The sequence below is a fragment of the Polypterus senegalus genome, chromosome 3, assembly GCF_016835505.1.
Source record: "Polypterus senegalus isolate Bchr_013 chromosome 3, ASM1683550v1, whole genome shotgun sequence".
NCBI classification, from domain to species: Eukaryota; Metazoa; Chordata; class Cladistia; order Polypteriformes; family Polypteridae; genus Polypterus; species Polypterus senegalus.
The window spans coordinates 85128916-85149843 of record NC_053156.1 but is presented as its reverse complement, the minus strand read 5'-3'; the positions used below and the strand labels follow the sequence as shown (position 1 = coordinate 85149843).

At 39.3% G+C, this 20928-nt stretch overlaps 1 protein-coding gene across 11 annotated transcripts in view; it reads right to left on the bottom strand.

The window, feature by feature from the left end:
* Nucleotides 1–20928, bottom strand: part of LOC120525337 (syntaxin-binding protein 5) — a 637028-nt gene that overhangs the window by 411480 nt on the left and 204620 nt on the right. For all 11 annotated transcript variants that reach the window (XM_039747537.1, XM_039747542.1, XM_039747540.1 and 8 more), the window contains exon 4: nucleotides 14595–14695. In XM_039747537.1, coding sequence (XP_039603471.1) covers nucleotides 14595–14695 — 101 coding nt within the window. The remainder of the gene's footprint in view (nucleotides 1–14594; nucleotides 14696–20928) is intronic.

Below are 20928 nucleotides of genomic sequence, written 5' to 3'. Positions count from 1 at the left end.
TTGCTGCCTTCTCAGTTGTGTAATGCGTTTTTTGTTCAGCGCTCTTTGGAGCTCTTCCTTGTTCTCTACGTACTGTGTTCACAATCAGTTCACATGAGCCGCTCTCTTGTGTGAACTTGAGATGTCCATGGCTTTATTTAATGTTAGCTAAGACCCGGCACTTAAAAGTTTCTCTCGCACTTTAGCTGAGTTTGTGCCAAACACTAGACCATCTCATCTTCGTTTACATAAGCACAGTCCTTCACCCGCTAATATTTACCTTATATGGGCAGGCACTCAATTATGTGGGAGGTGTGATGATGCGGAACGCAACTCTGCCTCACACGGCGAGCGAGCTGCAGGCTATGGCCGTATATATATGGTCGAAAGTAGGTTCCAGTTATGACCGTTACACGTAGAATTTCGAAATGAAACCTGCCTAACTTTTGTAAGTAAGCTGTAAGGAATAAGCCTGCCAAATTTCAGCCTTCCACCTACACGGGAAGTTGGAGAATTAGTGATGAGTCAGTGAGTGAGTGAGTGGATGAGTGAATGAGTGAGTGAGTGGGTTTAAGTGAGTGGGTGGGTGAGTGGGTGAGTTGGTGGGTTTTGAGTGAGTGAGTGAGTGGGTGGGTGGGTTTTGAGTGAGTGAGTGAGTGAGTGCTTTTCCTTTTATTAGTATAGATGACGGGGTTTGAGAAAATCTAGTAAATATTCATTTTACGATGAAGTTTAGTTTACAATGTTCAACTTTAATCTTGACATAAACGGCGAGAATAAAGTAGAAATGTCGAGAATAAAATCAACATGTCGGTCCTATTCTCATCATAAGCGTCAAGATTAAAGTGGAAATGTCGAGAATAAAGTCAACATGTCGTCACACTATACACAGTACCCAGGTACATTACACTGTATTGAAAAACAATAAAACAAGTACAACTTAGCTTGCAGTATTATCCAGTAGTATAGAAACAGTATTTACACATTTGAGCATAATGGTCCACATCCAAGTATCTCCAGGCAACGGACGTGACTCCTTTTTTCTGCAAAAGTTCTTCTGTGTCATCATGTTCAACTTTATCGTCAGCTACAGCTTCAGTTTCGGAATGTTCTCTGTCCATTTTCATCCCGCAATACATATACTACTGCATGTACTCCGTTGCATGCCTATTTAGCGGTGTAGCAGTGAAAAACAGGCCAGGCGCAACACTTCCACTAATGCATGTACTCCATTGTATGTGATTAGCGGTGTAGCAGTGGAAAAAGGTCACCCCTTGAACAGTTTCCCGCTGCGCCACGTTCTGAATGTCATTTAGGCAATTTAAACCGGTGTTGCGGTATAAGAAAAATCCGTATCATAACAAAAATAAAAAACGGTTTTCGGTATGAACCCGTATACCGCCCAGCACTACTCCTCGCATTTAAATAGTGCTTCTGTCTGCTACAATATCTTTCTCCCATTTTGCTTGTTGTTCCACTATATGGCATAACAACAGCAAATAGAGTTTAGATAAACATTGTGGTCTATATACATACTACAAAATAAAATGCTGCAGCTATATTCTGGCATGGCATGTTTGTAATTTCAGTTATACAGTAATGTTGACTTCCCTTAACATTTTTTTCAGTTTTTCGGTAAGACATGCAGTCAGAAGCAAGATATTGTGTAGCCTCGTCAGTGCTTTTACTGTTGGTGTTAGGCAGATTTGTTAATTTGTTCACTTTCTCAATAGCCATTGATGTCTGAATGCCAATGTGTAATCTGATGTTGCACAAAAGCTTTTAGTTTGCAACAACTTATGTTTATTGTTAACATGTGCAATGTACTCTCTCAACATGCAACACATATTTTATGTTTAACTGGGGTCTTTTTAAGAAACTTTAGATGGTTTATTCTAATCAGAAGCTTACTCTCTGTCAGACCAGATTTCAGGATATCCACTGCTCTTTGCAGTTTTCCCCACTTTATAATAATAATTAATAATTCTTTGCATTTATATAGCACTTTGAGTGCCAACTTCATGAGGCATTGGATTGGTTTACAAATGTGACATTCATTGAGCCGTTTAATTGTTCCCACCAAGTATTAAGCAAAACACATTCAAAGTTGTCTCCAGACACAAATAGTATACATCTGGCACAACAAGACTACATTTTGCTCAATGTCTTTTGTCTAGTTCATACTTTCTACCAAAACAGATACATTTTACATAAAATGATTTTTTTATTTTAATATTATTATTATTATTAATAATGAACCATTCACTGACCATTACAGCATAAAAACTTGGTGCATTCACTTTTTCCAAATAAGGAATAAAGACCCACCATACTCCTGCTTATATAAAATAGATACTGGAAGTTACATTGCATGTTCCAGTCTTTAGATCTTAGAAAAAACTGCAACTAGAATGGATACATGACTAAGTAAGATATCTTCATGTGTGATGTAGCCATTTCACACCCCTCTCTTCCTGTGTAGCACATCAAACTGAAGCCATTATGTGAATTGCAATTTTCTTGTATGTCTCCCTAATTATCAACAGTTTCAAATATTCACATTTTAAAACACTTTTAAATATAACTGAAATTTAAAAATAAACGTGACAGCTCTACAATGATCTTGTCTATTCAAAGTTAGTCAAAGTTAGAAAAAATGTTCAAAACAATATGTTTTTTTTTTATTTTTTATTCCAGCAATATAAATAGTTCTAAATGCAGCAGAGATGACATATGAATGAAATATGCTGCACATTACCATCCACAAATTTTCCATTTCACCTACACAGTGGAACCACTATTGGCAAAGGACAGGTGAAAACAATCAACAAGTTACAGTTTACTCTGTAATAAATGATACTGGAAAAACATTTTAAATTTCTGCTGTTTCTCACCTTTTGAAATATCTATAACTGAGCAGAATTATTCCCATACATATAAAGTATGATTATCAGATTATGTAGGACCTTTAATAATATGGAAAAAAATATAACCAGAACTTTGTCTTAGGATGCCCATATCTATGTCTTTAAAGAGTAAAATCTCTAATCAAGGTGACTTAATCACAGTTTACTGCAGATTGGAAACATGATTGGAGTTGAAAAGATGCTGGTTTGCTCTTGTTTGTGAGGTTGGAAGTACAATATATTTTTTGTATTGTATTACGGTTTATCTTTTGAATTCGGGAACCAGGAGAGTGGCTGCATGGGTGGAATGCACACAGAGGAAGATTGTATCAAGCATTGTAAGTTGATCTATGTTTTCTATTAAATAAAATAAAGTTATGGATTTAATTATCATGGCACTAGAGAGTTGTGATGTGTTCCATATTGATTGTACATGAAAGTATACTGTTCACACATGGCAACACTTTCACTTAAGATTATAATAATAATAATAATAATAATAGATTTTATTTGTAACGCACTTTTCATTGATAAGATCTCAAAGTGCTACAACAAAAGCAATAACCACAAAATTTTAAAGTTTAAAAGACTAGATTAAATCAACAATCACAGCAATTATATGCTTTCCTAAATAAAAAAGTCTTCAAATTTGCTTTAAAAATGTCCAGGTTTTGTGTATTTCTCAGTTCAACAGGGAGCTGATTCCAGAGCTGTAGTGCAGCAGAGCAAAAGCTCGACCCCCATAGTACGGAGCTTAGTAAGGGGAGTATGAAGCTGCATGCTGCCAGATGATCTGAGGATCCGATTGGAAGTTTTTAAGTGAATCAAATCCTGAAGGTAAGAAGGTGCCTGGCCGTAGATACATCTGTGGGTCAGTAGAAGAATTTTGTACTCAATCCGGAAGGAAACAGGGAGCCAATGAAGTGATTTGAGGATGGGAGTAATATGTTCAAATTTCCTTACTCTTAGTAGGATTCTTGCAGCACTATTTTGGATATATTGAAGCTTTTGTATGTCCTTGGTATGAATTCCCGCAAAAAGTCCATTGCAGTAGTCCAGCCTTGAGGAGATAAAGGCATGGACAAGTTTCTCTGCATCTGGGATGGTTAATAGGGGGCGAAGTTTGGAAATTTTTCGTAAATGGTAAAACGATGCCTTACACACATGTTTTATATGGTCACTGAAGGTCAACTGTGGATCAAACCGAACCCCAGATTAGTAACTGCAGAAGAAAGAGTAATGACCTGGCTGTCAAAAGTGAACTGGAGTATTGGAAAAGAACGAATCTGGTGGGGGGTGCCAACAAGGAGTCCCTCAGTTTTATTGCTATTCAGCTGTAGAAAATTGGTGTTCATCCAAGCCTTTATCTCCTCCAGGCATGTAGTAAGATGTAATATGGCCTCTGAAGGGTTTGGGGCAGTTTTAATGTAAAGCTGCGTGTCGTCGCATAACAATGAAAAGACAGTCCGTGTTTGGCAATGACATGCCCAAGAGGTAACATATAAATAGTGAAAAGAATAGGACCAAGAACTGACCCCTCGGGACCCACATAAAACAGTTGACAATCTGGAGGAGCAATCTCCCAACGAGACCTGTTCAGTCCTGCCAGACAGGTAGGACTGGAACCACCGTAATGCAGTTCCCGAGAGTCCAGCTGTGTGATGAAGACGATCCAGGAGGATGGAATGATCAACTGTATCGAAGGCGCTGACAAGTCCAGAAGAATAAGCAGGGATGGTGAGCCTGCATCAGCTGCCATCAGTAAATCATTTGTCACCCTGAGCAGTGCTGTTTCCGTGCTGTGGGTTGAACGAAAGCCTGACTGGAACTTTTCAAACAGGTTATTACATGTAAGATGACTCTGGAGTTGAAGGGCAACTGTCTTTTCTATAATCTTTGACAAAACGTCAGGTTTGAGATGGGCCTGTAGTTTGCAAGAACCTCAGGATCTAATGAGGACTTCTTCAGCAGTGGGCGAATGACAGCTGCTTTGAGAGATGGTGGCATATGGCCTGTTTGTAGCGAGAGATTGACTAACTTTGTAATAGTTGGACTGACAATGGGGATAAATGACTTAAGCAGAACTGTCGGAATAGGATCCAATGTGCAGGATGATGGTTTCATTCCTTGCACAATTCCACCAATGTAGCTGCTGGAAACCTCCGTGAAATGTGTGAAAGATGACACATTCCCAGCTGATGGATTTGAAGCAGGCATAGGCGAACATGTGGTCCAGGCATTAAGGAGCGAATGTTATAGATTTTGATCTAAAGAAGTCAATAAAGCTGTTACAATGCTCCTTAGTAACTGGCGTTGAGAAAGATGGCTGCTGTGGTTCCATAAGTTGATTCATTGTAGCAAACAACTGCTTTGAGTTTCCTATATTTTTATTTATCTGATTTGAATAAAATTGGCCTTTCGCATCTTTTAGGGACTTGGAATAGGCCTTTTGATGGTCACGAAATGCAAGCTTATGGACAGTGAGTCCAGTCTTCCTATAGTTGCGCTCCAAAGCACGTCCTGCCCTCTTGATTTGGCGTAGCTCTGGTGTATACCAGGGAGCAGAGCGTACAAACATGACTTCACGTGTCCTGATAGGGGCATGGAGGTCAAACAAACTGCTCAATGATGTATTATAATGATCAACTAGCTCATCCACCGTTGTAACCGTTGGACAGGGAATTTGTTTGAGGTCTGCAGCCATAGAGGTTAAGTCAATTTGTTTCCAATTCCGGAAAGATATTTGGCGTTTAGGTCTTGTGACAGGCAGTAAAAATGTGAAGGCCATAGAGACCACCTTGTGGTCAGACACACCCAGATCATAGACTTCTAAGCTTTTCAAAAGAGCTGAGTCAGTGATGACAAGATCTAGCGTGTGCCCCCTGGTGTGTGTTGGGGCCTTTACATGCTGCTGGAGACCTAAACAATCGAGCACATTCAGAAATTCTGTTGAGAGATGGCAAGAAGGATTGTCCACATGAATATTAACATCACCAACAATGACAATGTTAGCTGACAATGAACAAAGTGATGTAAGCAAATCTTGAATTTCCGGAAGAAATGAGGAGTGTGATTTGGGAGGGCGATATATAAGCAGCACTGTCATTGAAAGGGGGGGTTTGCATTTAAAGGCTAAGCATTCCATGGAGGAAAAATCAGGTAGTGGAAGAGGAGAAAGTTGCAGATCAGCTCGATGGATAACAGCCAAACCTCCTCCCCGCCCAGAGCCACGGGCTTTCTCCAGGTAACAATATCCCTGGGGACAGGCTTCATTAAGCACTGAATAATCATCAGGTTTGTGCCAAGTTTCAACCAGGCACATAAAATCCAGCTTTTTGTCCAGAATATGATCACAAATAAGGAGGGATTTATTAGTGAGAGATTGAGTATTAAATAGTTCCATTGTAGCGGAGGGCAGTTCTTTAGATGCGAGTCTCTTTAAACTCCTCAAGACACTGTAATCCACTCCGTGATTTCCATTTCGCCCAGCACTAGAGGCTCTCAGAGGAAGGAAGGGCGGGTAGCTGCTACATAGTCCAGATGCGCCAGTGCTCAGATGACGTACCGCTGGTGCGCGATGTACAGCCGACGACCAGACGGAGGGAATCGAAGCGGCATCACGCTGGCGGTAGAAAAACTTTCTGCGGGAACTTCTATGGATGTAGCGAGGCCGACGTAGAAGTCCGAGCTTTTCAATGGTTCGAAGACAAGGCGGAGGTAGCCACCGATTGAAGCTCAGCAGCTGAGAGATAGAGTATTTTAAAATGCTCCCAGACGTCATTTCACAGCTCCAGCAGTGGCTATCCAGCTGATATTTGCCGTCTTGGCCCAAACCGTTTGTGTGGCAAGGTAGTAAGGTTAACCAGCCTGTCGAACACCGAAACACAGCCGCGGATTTAAAGCAATTTTAAGACAAACACTAACTCAGTAATACCAACAAACACCACTAAATCAGAGGCAGAGAAGCGGCGAACAAACAACGCCTGCGTCCTCTCTGTCTGTTCAGAAGTTGCACTACACTTGAATTCTTTTATTATTTAGAGTATTTAGTTTTTCCTCACTTTCAAAATAAGTCTTGATATATTTTTATAAAACTACTTACAGGGAGTGCAGAATTATTAGGCAAGTTGTATTTTGGAGGATTCATTTTAATATGGAACAAACACAGTGCTATCAGTCAATCCAAAATGTTAATAAACCTGAAACCTGAATGTTTCACAACGGAAATGTGAGTGTGAACATCATCAGGGGAATACATATGTGCGCACAATTATTAGGCAACTATTAGTGTGCAGATTTATTATGCAACTAAAAGAAAAATGAAAATTTTCCCATCTCACTTGTTTATTTTTATCTGTTATAGTGAGAATAATAAACAAACACCTCAAAATTTACAAATAAACATCTCTGACATTTCAAAAAAAAGAAATCAATCAATCAATGACCAATATAGCCACCCTTCTTTCCAATAACAGTCATAAGCCTTTCCATTCATGGAGTCTGTCAGTTTCTTGATCTGTTGACGATCAGCTTTTTGTGGAGCAGTGACTACAGCCTCCCAGACACTCTTCAGAGAGGTGTATTGTTTTTCTCCCCCGTAAATCTAGTGTTTAAGAAGTGCCCACAAGTTCTCGATAGGGTTTAGGTCAGATGAGGAAGGGGGGCCATGTCATTATTCCTTCATCTTTAAGGCCTTTACTGGCTGGCCACGCAGTGAGAACTTCGATGCAAGTGATGGAGCATTGGCCTGCATAAAAATCATGGTTTTTTTCCTGTATCACTGTTTGAAGAAAGTGTCTTTGAAAAACTGGCAGTAGGTTTGGGAGTTGATTTTGTGTTCATCTTCAATGCAAAAAGGTCCAACTAGCTCATCTTTAAAAATACCAGCTCATACCAGCTCTGTGCCCATTACTGATCCACAGGTCCATCCATCTGGTCCATCAAGAGTCACTCTCATCTCATCGGTCCATAAAACCTTTGAAAAAAATCTGTCTTCAGATATTTCTTGGCCCAGTTTTGACGTTTCAACTTATGTTTCTTGTTCAGTGGTGGTTGGGTTTCAGCCCTCCTTACCTTGGCCATGTCTTTGAGCACTGAACACCTTGTACTTCTGGGCACTCCAGGTAGGTTGCAGCTCTGGAATATGAAAGTACTGGAGGATAATGGGTTCCTGGTAGCTTCACGTTTGATTCTTCTCAAATCTTTGGCAGCTAATTTGCGTCTTTTGTTCTCAACACGTTTCTTGCGACCCTGTTGACTATTTGCAACAAAATGTTTGATGGTTCTGTGATCACACACCAATATCTTAGCAATTCCAAAAGTGCTGCATCCCTCTGAAAGACTTTTTACAATTTTTGACTTTTCAGAGTCAGTTAAATCTCTTTTTTGGCCCATTTTGCCTGAGGAAAACTAGCTGCCTAATAATTCTGCACACCTTGATATAGGGTGTTGATCTCCTTAGGCCACACCCTCCCTCATTACACAAATACACATCACCTGACGTGCTTAAATCCAATAAGCATTCAAGTTAATACAGCTTGGAGTTGGAATATACGTATTAAAAATGATGATATGGTCAAAATACTCACTTGCCTAATAATTGTGCACACAGTGTAATAGTTCTGCAGCTGGACATAGTAAATCACAACAACAAATACTGTACATTTTTATCCTTGATATGGGACACGATTGTCCCATGTTAAGGAAATATGTATGAATTGTCAGACCTTGTTAAATGATGCCTCTCAGCCCTATATCATTAACTATATTTAGACTGCTGCAGTCTGATGTGATCCATTTTATAATAAATAGCAACAGTTAATTGCTTTAGATTTTTCATTCAGGGACATATGTCAAGTTGTACATTCATAGATTATAGTCTGCCACATATTTTTCTGCCTAACATTTTTTCTAAGTTTTAAAAAACAGCATAATTCATATTTTGCTCTTAAGTGAAAAAACAAAGAAAACTGTACTTCTGTGACATTTAAAGTATGTCGCACAAAGCTCACAAGTATTGACAATTTTGTCCTTTGAACCCTCTGGGAAAGTTTTGAATTCAAACCAACCATCATAAATTTTGTCCTTTGAGCTATCATTAATAGAATTAGCCATGGGTTCAAAAACTTTAAATCAAGGCCCACCAAAATACTGTACCTTCTGGTCAAGCCCCCCATACTGTATAAAGTTAATGCGATGAAGTGCAGCATGATCTTGTATCTCAGTTACTGCTTACAGTAATCATACTGTCTGCATTTGGATATTAGTAGATTACTGGCTCATATAGTATGTGATCAACATTCACGTGATCTCTCTAGGCTAGGAGTTTTCCACCTTTATTCTCAGGGTAGCACCTCTAGGAAATGAAACATCTGAAGTACCCATACGTTTTTTCAGTCTTAAGATGTTTAAGTATTGAACTCTTACAAAAGAATTCTCTCAGACTTCATCCTAATATTTCATTTGGGAATTTAAACAATTGACTACATATATTTCTTTTGAATGGCTGTGTGCATCTTTTCCTCCCTGTGGTTTCCACCTACTTATAAGACATGCATGTCAGGTGATTTGTGTATGCTAAATTGCCCCTTGTGTGTGTTTTGTGTGTTCACCCTGCCATGTACCGGCACCCTATACCATACCATACCATATTTATTTGTTGAGCGCTTAAAAACACAGAATTACAACTGACCAAAGCGCTGTACAGTTACAACAAGCAGGACTAAAAGCAAAATATTAAAAACAAACATTAAGAGAGAATTAAAACAGAGATACTAAAAACAGGTCAGGAGACCAAATAAAATAGAGAAAATAGAAAAAGGCAAGTGGAAAATGAAACAGATTAAGAATTAAAAGCCAATGTGAAGAAGTGCGTTTTTAGGCGAGATTTGAATGTGGCGACTGAAGCAGCTTGCCTAACCACTAAGGGCAGGGAGTTCCAGAGCCTGGGTGCACAGACGGAGAAAGCCCTTTCACCACGAGCTTTAAAACGTGCCTTGGGAACGGTTAGGAGCAGCTGATCTGCGGATCTAAGAACACGAGGGGGATTGTGACAATGGAGCAAGACACTCAAATAGGCGGGGGCTAGACCGTTTAATGCCTTATAGGTTAGGAGAATCTTAAAATCGATTCTGAATCTAACCGGCAGCCAGTGTAGGGTTTTTAAAATCGGTGAAATGTGTTGGATTCTGCTACTTCCAGTTAGAAGCCTTGCAGCCGCATTTTGAGCCAGTTGGAGTCTAGAAAGAGTGGCTTTACTGATACCAAAAGGCAGGAATTAGAGTAGTCAAGCCAGGATGTAATGAATGCATGGATTACTGATTCCAGGAGGTGGTTAGACAGAATAGGCTTGAGTTTGGGGATTCGCCTTAGATGGAAAAAGCAGGATTTTACTGTGCTGTTGACTTAAGCATCCATTTTCAGGAATGTATCCATTTTGATTCCAAGATTGGAGACAGACGAAGTTACTGGAATGGGAAGAGAAACGATGCCAAGGGGTGGAGCCTGTTTGCAGTCGGGACTAAATACAATGACCTCGGTTTTTGAATCGTTCAGGTGAAGGAAGTTTACAGCCAGCCAGTCCTTAATGTCAGATAGGCAGTCGAGGAGAGGTTTGGTGGAGTCAGTTGGCTTGAGGGAGAAATAAATTTGGCAGTCGCCAGCATATAGGTGATATGAAATTGCATGTTTTCTAAAAATTGCACCTAAAGGCAGGATGTAGATTGAAAAAGTAGTGGCCCTAAAATGGAACCCTGGGGACCCACATGGGAGTGGGACTGATTCAGATGAAAATCGTCTAGCATGACTCTGAGAGTCCTGTTGCAGAAATATGACCTGAACCAGTCGAGGGCTAAGCCAGATACACCAGCCCAGGATTCGAGTCAGGAGATCATGATGTCGTGGTCGATTGTGTCGAAAGCAGCAGATAAGTCGAGAAGAACCATAACCACGTGGAGTCCTGAGTCCAATGCCAAAAGGACGTCATTTAGGACACGTAAATGCGCGTTTCTGTGCTGTGTTGGGGCCTAAAGCCTGACTGAAAAAGATCCATTACCTGATGGTCCTGTAGGTGATGAGTTAATTGCTCATAAACTACTTTTCTAGTATTTTGACAAGAAAGGTAGTTTGGAGATTGGACGAAGATTGGAAAGAACGGCAGGGTCAAGATCAGGTTTTTTCACAATTGGATGTACAACTGCGTGTTTGAAAGCACGAGGAACTATAGCCGAGGATAGACTACTAGTTATGATCTTTAGGACATCATATCGAATCACAGGAAACACATCTTTCAGCAGTCTGGACGGCACCACATCGTCCGTAGAGCCCGAAGGCTTCATTGAGGCGACGATTTTTTCCAGATGGGGGAGCGAAATGGGTTCAAAGCTGGTGAGGGAACCGTGCGCAGGAGCGGCTAAATCAATAGAGCCAGAAGAAGAAATGGAGATCTGGGATCTAATGTTCGTGACCTTATCCAGAAAAAACGTGAGAATCTGATTACAAAGAGCAGTGGAGGCAGAAGAGAAAACAGTTACGGCTGGAGAGAGGACAGCATTTAGTGTTTTGTATAAGACACGTTGATTGCCAGAGTTTTTTGAGATGATGTCAGCGAAAAAACGGTTCCTTGCACCTCTGACTGATCTCTGGTATTGGGACCACGCGTCTCTCATGCAGTCGAAGGTAACAGTGAGACCATCTTTCCTCCATTTACGTTCTAGCCGCCTACAGTTTTGCCTGATGGAGCGAGTTTGTTCGTTTAGCCATGGGTCATGCTTGACTTTGGATTGTCTCCGTTTGAGTGGGGCTACGACATCCATCACAGAACAGCAGGAAGTGTGGAAAGTTTGCAATAAAACATCAGCATCCGTGGATTCACATGATGTGGAGATTGGTGAAAAAGCAGCTGCAAAATCTTCAGCAGCAGAGGGGGGAATGACACGGGAGGGACGGGTGGTGGTGGATTTACCATGCTCAACAGAGACCAAATCCAGATTAAACAGAACAGGCGAGTGATCAGAAAAGCTGGGAGGCAGAATGTCCAAGTCACTGATTCTGAGACCGCGAGAAAGAACCAGGACCGGTGTGTGAACCTGTCCATGTGTTGGTCCGTTCAGTAGTTGAGAGAGACCAAAGGAGTCAATAATGTCCAGAAAGTCTTTTGCTAGAGGATTAACGGGACAGCAGACATGGATATTAAAATCACCCAAACAAAGGAAGCGATCATATCAGCAGGTAATATCAGCCAGGAAAGCTGCAAATTCATCTAAAAAGTTCTTATTGTATTTTGGAGGGCGATAAATGAGTGTGCACAGCAGCGGTGGTGAGCAGACTAGTTCAAACATACTGGCCAGGGTTTATTCCTGCCTTGCTCCCTGTGCTAGCTTTTATCCCCCGTGACCCTGGTCTGCATTAAACAAGGTTAGAAAATGACATGACATAACATTTTTAATGTAAGAACGGTAGCATGGTTTGATAAGGGGTTAAATCCATAAAGCCTAAAATTTCTATATTCTTAATTTGTAAACATTTAAAAGTTAAATTCAGAATTCAGACCCAAAGAAGTAAAAAATTAACTCAAGTTACATATGAACTTGAGAAAAAAAAGAAGAAAATTAAGCGATTCTTCTGCTTTAGTCTTCCAATTTTAAAAACTGTTATAAAAATGATGGTAAAAAAACAATTTCACCAAAAATAAAAACCTTGGGATGAAGGAGAACTGAAACTCAGGGAGAGAGACAGACATACTGTGCAGACTGCGTGTGCAGGTGTATGGGGTGATAAAGACAGCACTTGCTTGAGACACATTCTTTCACAAAAATCTATAGGTTTTGGGGCATGATTTCCTAGCATTCTCCATCCTGGTATAGACTGGTTGAAATAGGTGTAGAAAAAAAAGTAGCTGCTCTCTCTGAGCCAATTTTAGCACTGGAAGACTATGATTTGGTTTGGGCAATGGACATGCAAGAGGAAAAGGGAGGCATGAGGGACAGGAGTGGAGTCACACAGAATTATCACCATGACACTGAATAATGGAACTGAAGCGCAGATGAGCGTTGAGACATGAGTTAAGTCACTGTGTATCCAATGGTTCTTTTAAGTCCCACCTTTTTTTATAACCCCCCTTTTATTGGTTAACCCCATGGCAGCTGTTAGTATACTGCAAAGGTACAGGACCAATGCTCTTGTAATATAGGTAACTTTTATTTAACAATTAAAGACCACTTTAGTTACCTATAAATTTATTTAAAAAGTAGACAATTTAAAGACAATCTTTAAAATTGGACTTTTTTTAAATAATGTGAACTTCATTGTTTAAAGCCCATTGGTTTAGATCAAACAATACATGTGTTTTAGTTATGATTAAAGAAAAAATAGATTATATCATTGAAATTAATTGAGCGAGTTAACACTTTAATTTTGACAATAACATAAATACAACCATAAAATATATACACAGTATATAATATAAAATTGTGTATAAATGTTTCATTTTACGAATGCATGCTTTTGTGTGTCATTGTGCATTACTGTCACTATTCTGAGGAGACATACAAGTAACAATTTCCTTGTATTACACATGATAATAAACTGTAACAGACAAAACTACGTAGTATGGAGCAAAACAGTAACAATAATGTATTTCTAATTTAAAAAAAATGTTTTGTTCATTCACTGTTTCTATACTGAAGCTGTAATGTTGATTTAGAAATCTAACAATACAATGTTATGTCTTGCTCATATCAGCTTCTCAGTCTCTGATCTGTGGACATAGAAGCAGAAATACACAATTGCAAAAGAAATGTACTTTGTTATTTGTTCGGAGTTTGCATTGTGTTGCTTCCTCACAGTACTGACCCAAGTTTGATATTCTTGTTCATAAGTAAATTCTTCTGAGCTTCCAATGTCGTCATATAGTCCAAAGACTGCTTTAATATGGTCCAGAGTGCGTATGAGAACATCTTAAAAGAAATTAGCTTTCCACAATTTCACTACTCTCCATCTTGACTTGTGATTGTTTTTCTACCTCACAACCATATTGAAATGACAGGTTGCAGGAAATTATCTGACAGAAATTAGTTACCGAATTCTTGAACTGATACCAACATCATGAATGTGCTTATATGGAAATGATAACCTCTTAAATTGGTGTATATATTTTCAGATAAAAATGGTTTATAGTCAGATGTTGTGTTCCTTATAATTATTATTATAACACTAGAGATAACTCACTCAATGAACCAATGTTCAAGACACCTGAGGTTTAAAAAAGTACTAAAACAATACAAAATGACAAAAAAAATAATCTACTCTATCAATATTTGTTATACTGTACAGTAAAATAACATTCTATTCTTAAACCTGCTTAAACCAATTCAGAGTGGTGGAACGGAGGCTATATTAGCTATCCTTGTTATTAAATCAAATTACTACTTATTGCATTCTTAGGAGATAAAATGTAGCAGTAGTAAATTAGCCAAGTTTTTATAAATCGAAAATCGCAGGTTAAAATGCATTTGAATTTCATGGTTCTGCTTGAGACAATAGTGAGAAGAACAGGATTCCATTTTGTATGTGAATGCTTAAAAAAATATGCTTCTGCTTTACGACATGAAATTTTGACCATTCAACAATGTACTCACTCTATTCAATCTAAATCTGAATGAATACAGTAAAGCAAATAATTTCGTTTGAATGGAAATAATAATGCCTTACCTCTCCCTGTTGAACTTAAGCGAATGAAGAATGGCAGGTCGCTTTTGCCGCAGGTTCCAGAGGTGAATGCTGTCATCTGCCAAGGCACTCACAAGAGCTCCCTGTATGGAAGAGGAAAGTGAGGCACAAAGTGAATATTTCACTGCAGTTTTTTTCCCTAAAACATTTATTTTTGCCTCAGTAGAAGATTAAGCTAAAGACACTAAAACCTTTAAAAGTAAAAGAATTTAGAAGCACCTGTTACAACCAGACATCAAGGGGAGTATTTACTCCCTAACACATACGGTAAAATTATTAAAACTCATAATGAATAATAAAAGGTTAAGATGTTGTTCACTCTGCTAAACCAAATATTAATCATCAGGTAAGAAGAATATATTAACCATAAGAAGTTTCTACTGAAGAAATTCATTTTTCCAGACATTAATGGGTAATACTTGATACATGATCATTTTGAATGCACAGATAAAAACCCAGTACAAATATACAAGGGTCGATCAAAACGCTTCCGCACTTTTATATTTTCATTGGAAATGGTGAAGGCGGGAGGAGTAGTATTTGGTTGTGTCTGAGAGTGTCATGTGACTAGTTCTGGCTGGCAAGCCGGTTGCCCCTGCAGTTTAGTATAAGAATTGTCACCTTGTGGTGAAGATGGCTGCAAAACTTATAAATTGCACCAAAGAGGAACAGCGTTCTGTAATACGCTTTTTGTGGACAGAAAGTGTGCCAGGAGCACAAATTTATCTCTGCATGTGTGCTCGGTATGGAGATAAAGTTCTCTCTTGTAAAAGTTGACTTTGAATGGATTGAAATGTTCAAAAATGGCCGTACTAATGTGATGGATGCAGAGTGCTCCAGATGTCCAGCTACAGCCACAAGGAATGAGGAAAGAACCCTGATGTGAAAGCAGTGATGCATCAGTGGCTACCAAAAATATTTTTTGCTGATGGTATTAAAAAGTTGGTACGACACTGGGAAAATTGCGTCGGAAAGGAAGGTGACTATGTAGAAAAGTGATTTAATTTGTTTTTGAAATTCTTAATAAATAGTTAAAAAAGTGCGGAAACCTTTTGAACATCCCTCGTATATAACAAACCGCTATTTTCTTTGAAACGGAAGTTTATATAAATTAAATTTTAAGTGATTACTTGGTTGTCTGATGGAGATTAAGCTGCACTTAATAAACTTAATTGTCTAACCCCGTTATTCAAAGATAAAACTGTTTTCAAGTATATGTTTTAAATGCATACATTTTAAAGGTACAAGTAATACATTTTAGGCATTGCAACAAATTATATTTTTAAAATTGTACAAATCAAAGTTAAATTAGATTCAACTGTCATTTGGGGTTGGTTCTCATTTGTAGCCTGATGCAGTTAATATTGACTTTCACAAACAGAGTCAGTGCAACAAGTTGGTAGTTGTTTGAGCATTAACCATTTTAGGGACGTTGCTCAGTATTAGTGACAAAATTGAGAATTCATTCAAAAATGAAATAAATGCCAATAAAGTGCTATAAGCAAATTATGCATTCTAATTAATGTTTTTATTATGCCATACTATATTTGTGACCAAGATTTTTGAAGGTTGAAGATTATACAATCAACGTTGTGAGTAGTACTTTCATGGACTGAAATACAAAGCATTACAAACAAAGGTACAGAGGGAAAAATGAGCGTTTGAAAAGGTTGTGTTTTTAAATTATAAGCATACTCTAGGTGCAATTTATCTATTAATAATTTGTCACATGCACATTATAAGAGTGGAAGGCTTATAACACATAGAATTTCTATAATAGATAACGGTACACAAGGATAAAATATGGAAGGCATAGACGGGCGGGAGTTATTTCAACTGAAAAAGAAGGCAAGCAAGACCCAAAACCCAGCCACACACACACAAAAAGGCATAAATCATGGAAATGCATGACAAATGTATGAGCAGTTAAGAAAAAAATAGGAGATAACATTTATTTATATAGCACATTTTCATAGAAACAATTCAGCTCAAAGTGCTTTATAAAATGAAATAAATAGAAGTTAATATAAAACATTAGTAAACAAGATTAGGCAATAATATTATACAGTATGTAACAAAGAAAAACAAGGTTTCCAAGGGCAAAAGACCGCTCTGCACCCACTGGGCATTCTACCTAACACAGATGTTCTAGATCAGTTCTTATGGTTTTGAGGCTTGAAGATGATGGTGGTCATGTGGACCTCTGGGATACCTGCCACTCAATCCATAAACACAGAGGGCATCATGGTACCTAATCAGGTGGTGGTGGCACAGATCGCCACCACACAAGAACCAGAAAAGACAGCAAAGAGAACAGATTAGTATGGAACTGCAGAACCCAGTGAAAAATAATAATTCAATGCCTATATTGACTAGGGATACAGTAGACCCCCGAAAAGTCGCGGTTCGGAGTTCGCGGAATTATGGATTTTTCCTTAGAACCTATCTAATAATTGTTAGCGGAAACCGCAAATATCCTCTGCAATTTTTATAGCTTTTTTCGTGGCAATACTGTACTGTAGAGAGAATAGGAAGCAACTGTAGAGAAAACTGCGGCTTGGATTGGTGAAAGCAGACAACAGAATTTGAAACTGCAACTCCCAGCAGTCCCTGCATTGGCTCTGATTGGTCTTCTGCTGAGGGTGCTGGGGCTGTTGAGGTCAAAGGATGTTAGCGTGGCTTTTAAAAAGGGGGCCGGTGACCAAAAGCAAAAAAAAAAGTTTTTGTAATTTGTGTTTTAAGTTCCTGTCTGTCTACCTTCTGTTGGGTTACCTGTACTTATTCGCTTTGTCCTGGATCGTTTCGTGGTTGGTGTCTGGATTGTCTGCCGTCTGCCTGTGCACATGAGGACTGTAAGTGGATTCATGGCCATCCTGCAAAGAAAGGAGCACTCCTGAACCCGTCCACCCGTCTTAACCATTTCAGGAACTAGCGGTAGGATTATCTTTACATTCCCATTCAACGTGCGGATCTCTGGACTATCTATTTTCATCATTACATTTCATCCGTTGCTGTTTTTCATGAACATTTTTCATGATTTACTGTGTGTTTTGTTTGTGCTTGGTTGTATTTAATGTGTAATCGCTGTAAGGAGGACAGGGGTGGTATCATTGTTTTCATTACATTCTTTATTTGCTGTTTGATTACCGGTTTGCTTTGCTTTTGTTTCTGTTTGTGAGTGCATGCGGGTCGGGCCAAGGCTGGTGTGTCCCTGGAATCTCCACCATAAAAATAAATAAATTACTGTCTTCTCGACGGTGTGTATCTTAGCAGCACCGGACTGCAACAGCATCATTCATTTCTCCTTGCTGCTGATTGATTGTGATGCATCTCCAGCTAAGTGTTCTTGTGTTTTCCGTTTTGTTCCTCTTAACCCTCAAACCTCCATAACCAGCTATAATCGTTTCCCAGTGCCATTTGCGAGCATGCAGGAGCTGATCAGTCAGTGCTGTACATTCGTTGAGCAGCCTGCTCATGACCACTGCCAGCCCCTTGTGAGCAGGGGGGCTAAACGCACCCCTAGAAGACACGAACGCTCCTCAAAAAACCCCTCTTAAAAATGCTGATAGACTACCCTCACATTACTCCCTTACTTGCTGGGCTTACTTGTGGCTGCTCTGCCGTGTGATATGCTTCTCGCGCAACAGCACCTGTCCTTTTTGGCTGATTGCTTTGTTTCTTTCTCCTCCCCCAGACATCCTCTGCTGCTATTGGGGTCCCGCTCCCATTGTGCTCCCCTATGATGTTTGTCTATTCTTTAATCGAGAACTAACTGCATACTGAGCTTGTTTAATTTCTAAAAGAGACATATTTGTTTGAAGTGTTTGAATAAAGTTCCTGTCTCTACAAGCTCCTGTGTTTCTGTGCAATTCTGTGACCGAAGGTGACACCCTGCAGCACTACAGCCTCGCTGTCCCTGGGATTGAGCCGTTGCACTAGACTAGCCTGCAAGCATCAGTGTTTACCTCTGTGTGCTTGGGTGCAGCCAGTTCAAGCACAGTTAGCTCGGTGATTTACTGAATTTCATCCATGGCATCAGTTGCACCTTGTACATATTGTTCCAATAGTTTTTTTAAATAGTTGTTACAGTTCATTAGCAGTGTGTAAAAGATCAGTGTTGCAGTAATTGTGATACTCTTTGCATGAAGAAAAAATATGTTCCATTAAAATTTTCTTTGTTAATTGTGACGTTTACTTAAAGTGCAGCAAAAAAAGTATTTGGTGTCCAGGGATGCATTAACCCCCAAGTATGTGGCAGTTTAAGGGTTAAAACCCCAAGATGCCGCCAAAACACCCTGCACTTTCTAAAGCTTCTGGCAATGAAAACGCACTTGCATGCATTACAGTACATACAGCTGTAACATCGGTATTTTACATTCTAACACTGTGGGAGACAGCAGTACAATATACAGGTTTACCTTTACATTCTTTTATTTAGGTAAAGTATTAAGCCGAGTTTGAAATTAAAGTGTTTTGGGGGCATATTTAGGGTTTAAACTATAAAAATAGGCTTTTTTTTTAACCACATTCACAGTTTTCACAATTCGTGGGTGCTCTAGGAACGTAACCCCCCGAATTTTGGGAGTGTACTGTACAACTAAAATGTAGCTATGAAAAAGACATTTTAAAATAATGGATTTTTAGCAATTTTTTTTTTAATTGTTCTACTGTATTGGGCTGGTGAATTTCTATCGGTTAAGTATTTCAAATTTTAGGTGCCTTACAGCAAAAAGTTGCCTCGCCACTTCTTTTCAGGTTAACTCTTGGAATTATAAGCACCCCTTCATTTGAAGATTTGAGGTCTTGGTGTGCAAGACCAGGTTTATAATTAATACAACATGACGCATGAACCTGTGGACATTACGCAAGCGGTGTACTGTTAATAATTGAGCATACTTTATGTAAATCTGGAAACCAGGTGACAGTACAAGATAACACAGTGAGAAAACAACGTTCAGCTTCGCTGGGTTGTGAATTGACTGAAACATCCATTAAATTCCCAAGACACCATGCCACACTATATCTGAAAAGGACAGATGTACACTGTGTGCACAATTATTAGGCAAGTGAGTATTTTGACCATATCATCATTTTTAATATGTATATTCCAACTCCAAGCTGTATTAACTTGAATGCTTATTGGATTTAAGCACGTCAGGTGATGTGTATTTGTGTAATGAGGGAGGGTGTGGGCTAAGGAGATCAACACCCTATATCAAGGTGTGCAGAATTATTAGGCAGCTAGTTTTCCTCAGGCAAAATGGGCCAAAAAAGAGATTTAACTGACTCTGAAAAGTCAAAATTGTAAAAAGTCTTTCAGAGGGATGCAGCACTTTTGGAATTGCTAAGATATTGGTGTGTGATCACAGAACCATCAAACATTTTGTTGCAAATAGTCAACAGGGTCGCAAGAAACGTGTTGAGAACAAAAGACGCAAATTAGCTGCCAAAGATTTGAGAAGAATCAAACGTGAAGCTACCAGGAACCCATTATCCTCCAGTACTTTCATATTCCAGAGCTGCAACCTACCTGGAGTGCCCAGAAGTACAAGGTGTTCAGTGCTCAAAGACATGACCAAGGTAAGGAGGGCTGAAACCCAACCACCACTGAACAAGAAACATAAGTTGAAACGTCAAAACTGGGCCAAGAAATATCTGAAGACAGATTTTTTTCAAAGGTTTTATGGACCGATGAGATGAGAGTGACTCTTGATGGACCAGATGGATGGACCTGTGGATCAGTAATGGGCACAGAGCTCCACTCCAACGTGGAGGTGGGGTACTGGTATGAGCTGGTATTTTTAAAGATGAGCTAGTTGGACCTTTTTGCATTGAAGATTAACTCAAAATCAACTCCCAAACCTACTGCCAGTTTTTCAAGACACTTTCTTCAAACAGTGATACAGGAAAAAGACCATGATTTTTATGCAGGCCAATGCTCCATCACTTGCATCGAAGTTCTCCACTGCGTGGCCAGCCAGTAAAGGCCTTAAAGATGAAGGAATAATGACATGGCCCCCCTTCCTCATCTGACCTAAACCCTATCGAGAACTTGTGGGCACTTCTTAAACGCTAGATTTACGGGGGAGAAAAACAATACACCTCTCTGAAGAGTGTCTGGGAGGCTGTAGTCACTGCTCCACAAAAAGCTGATCGTCAACAGATCAAGAAACTGACAGACTCCATGAATGGAAAGGCTTATGACTGTTATTGGAAAGAAGGGTGGCTATATTGGTCATTGATTGATTGATTTCTTTTTGAAATGTCAGAGATGTTTATTTGTAAATTTTGAGGTGTTTGTTTATTATTCTCACTA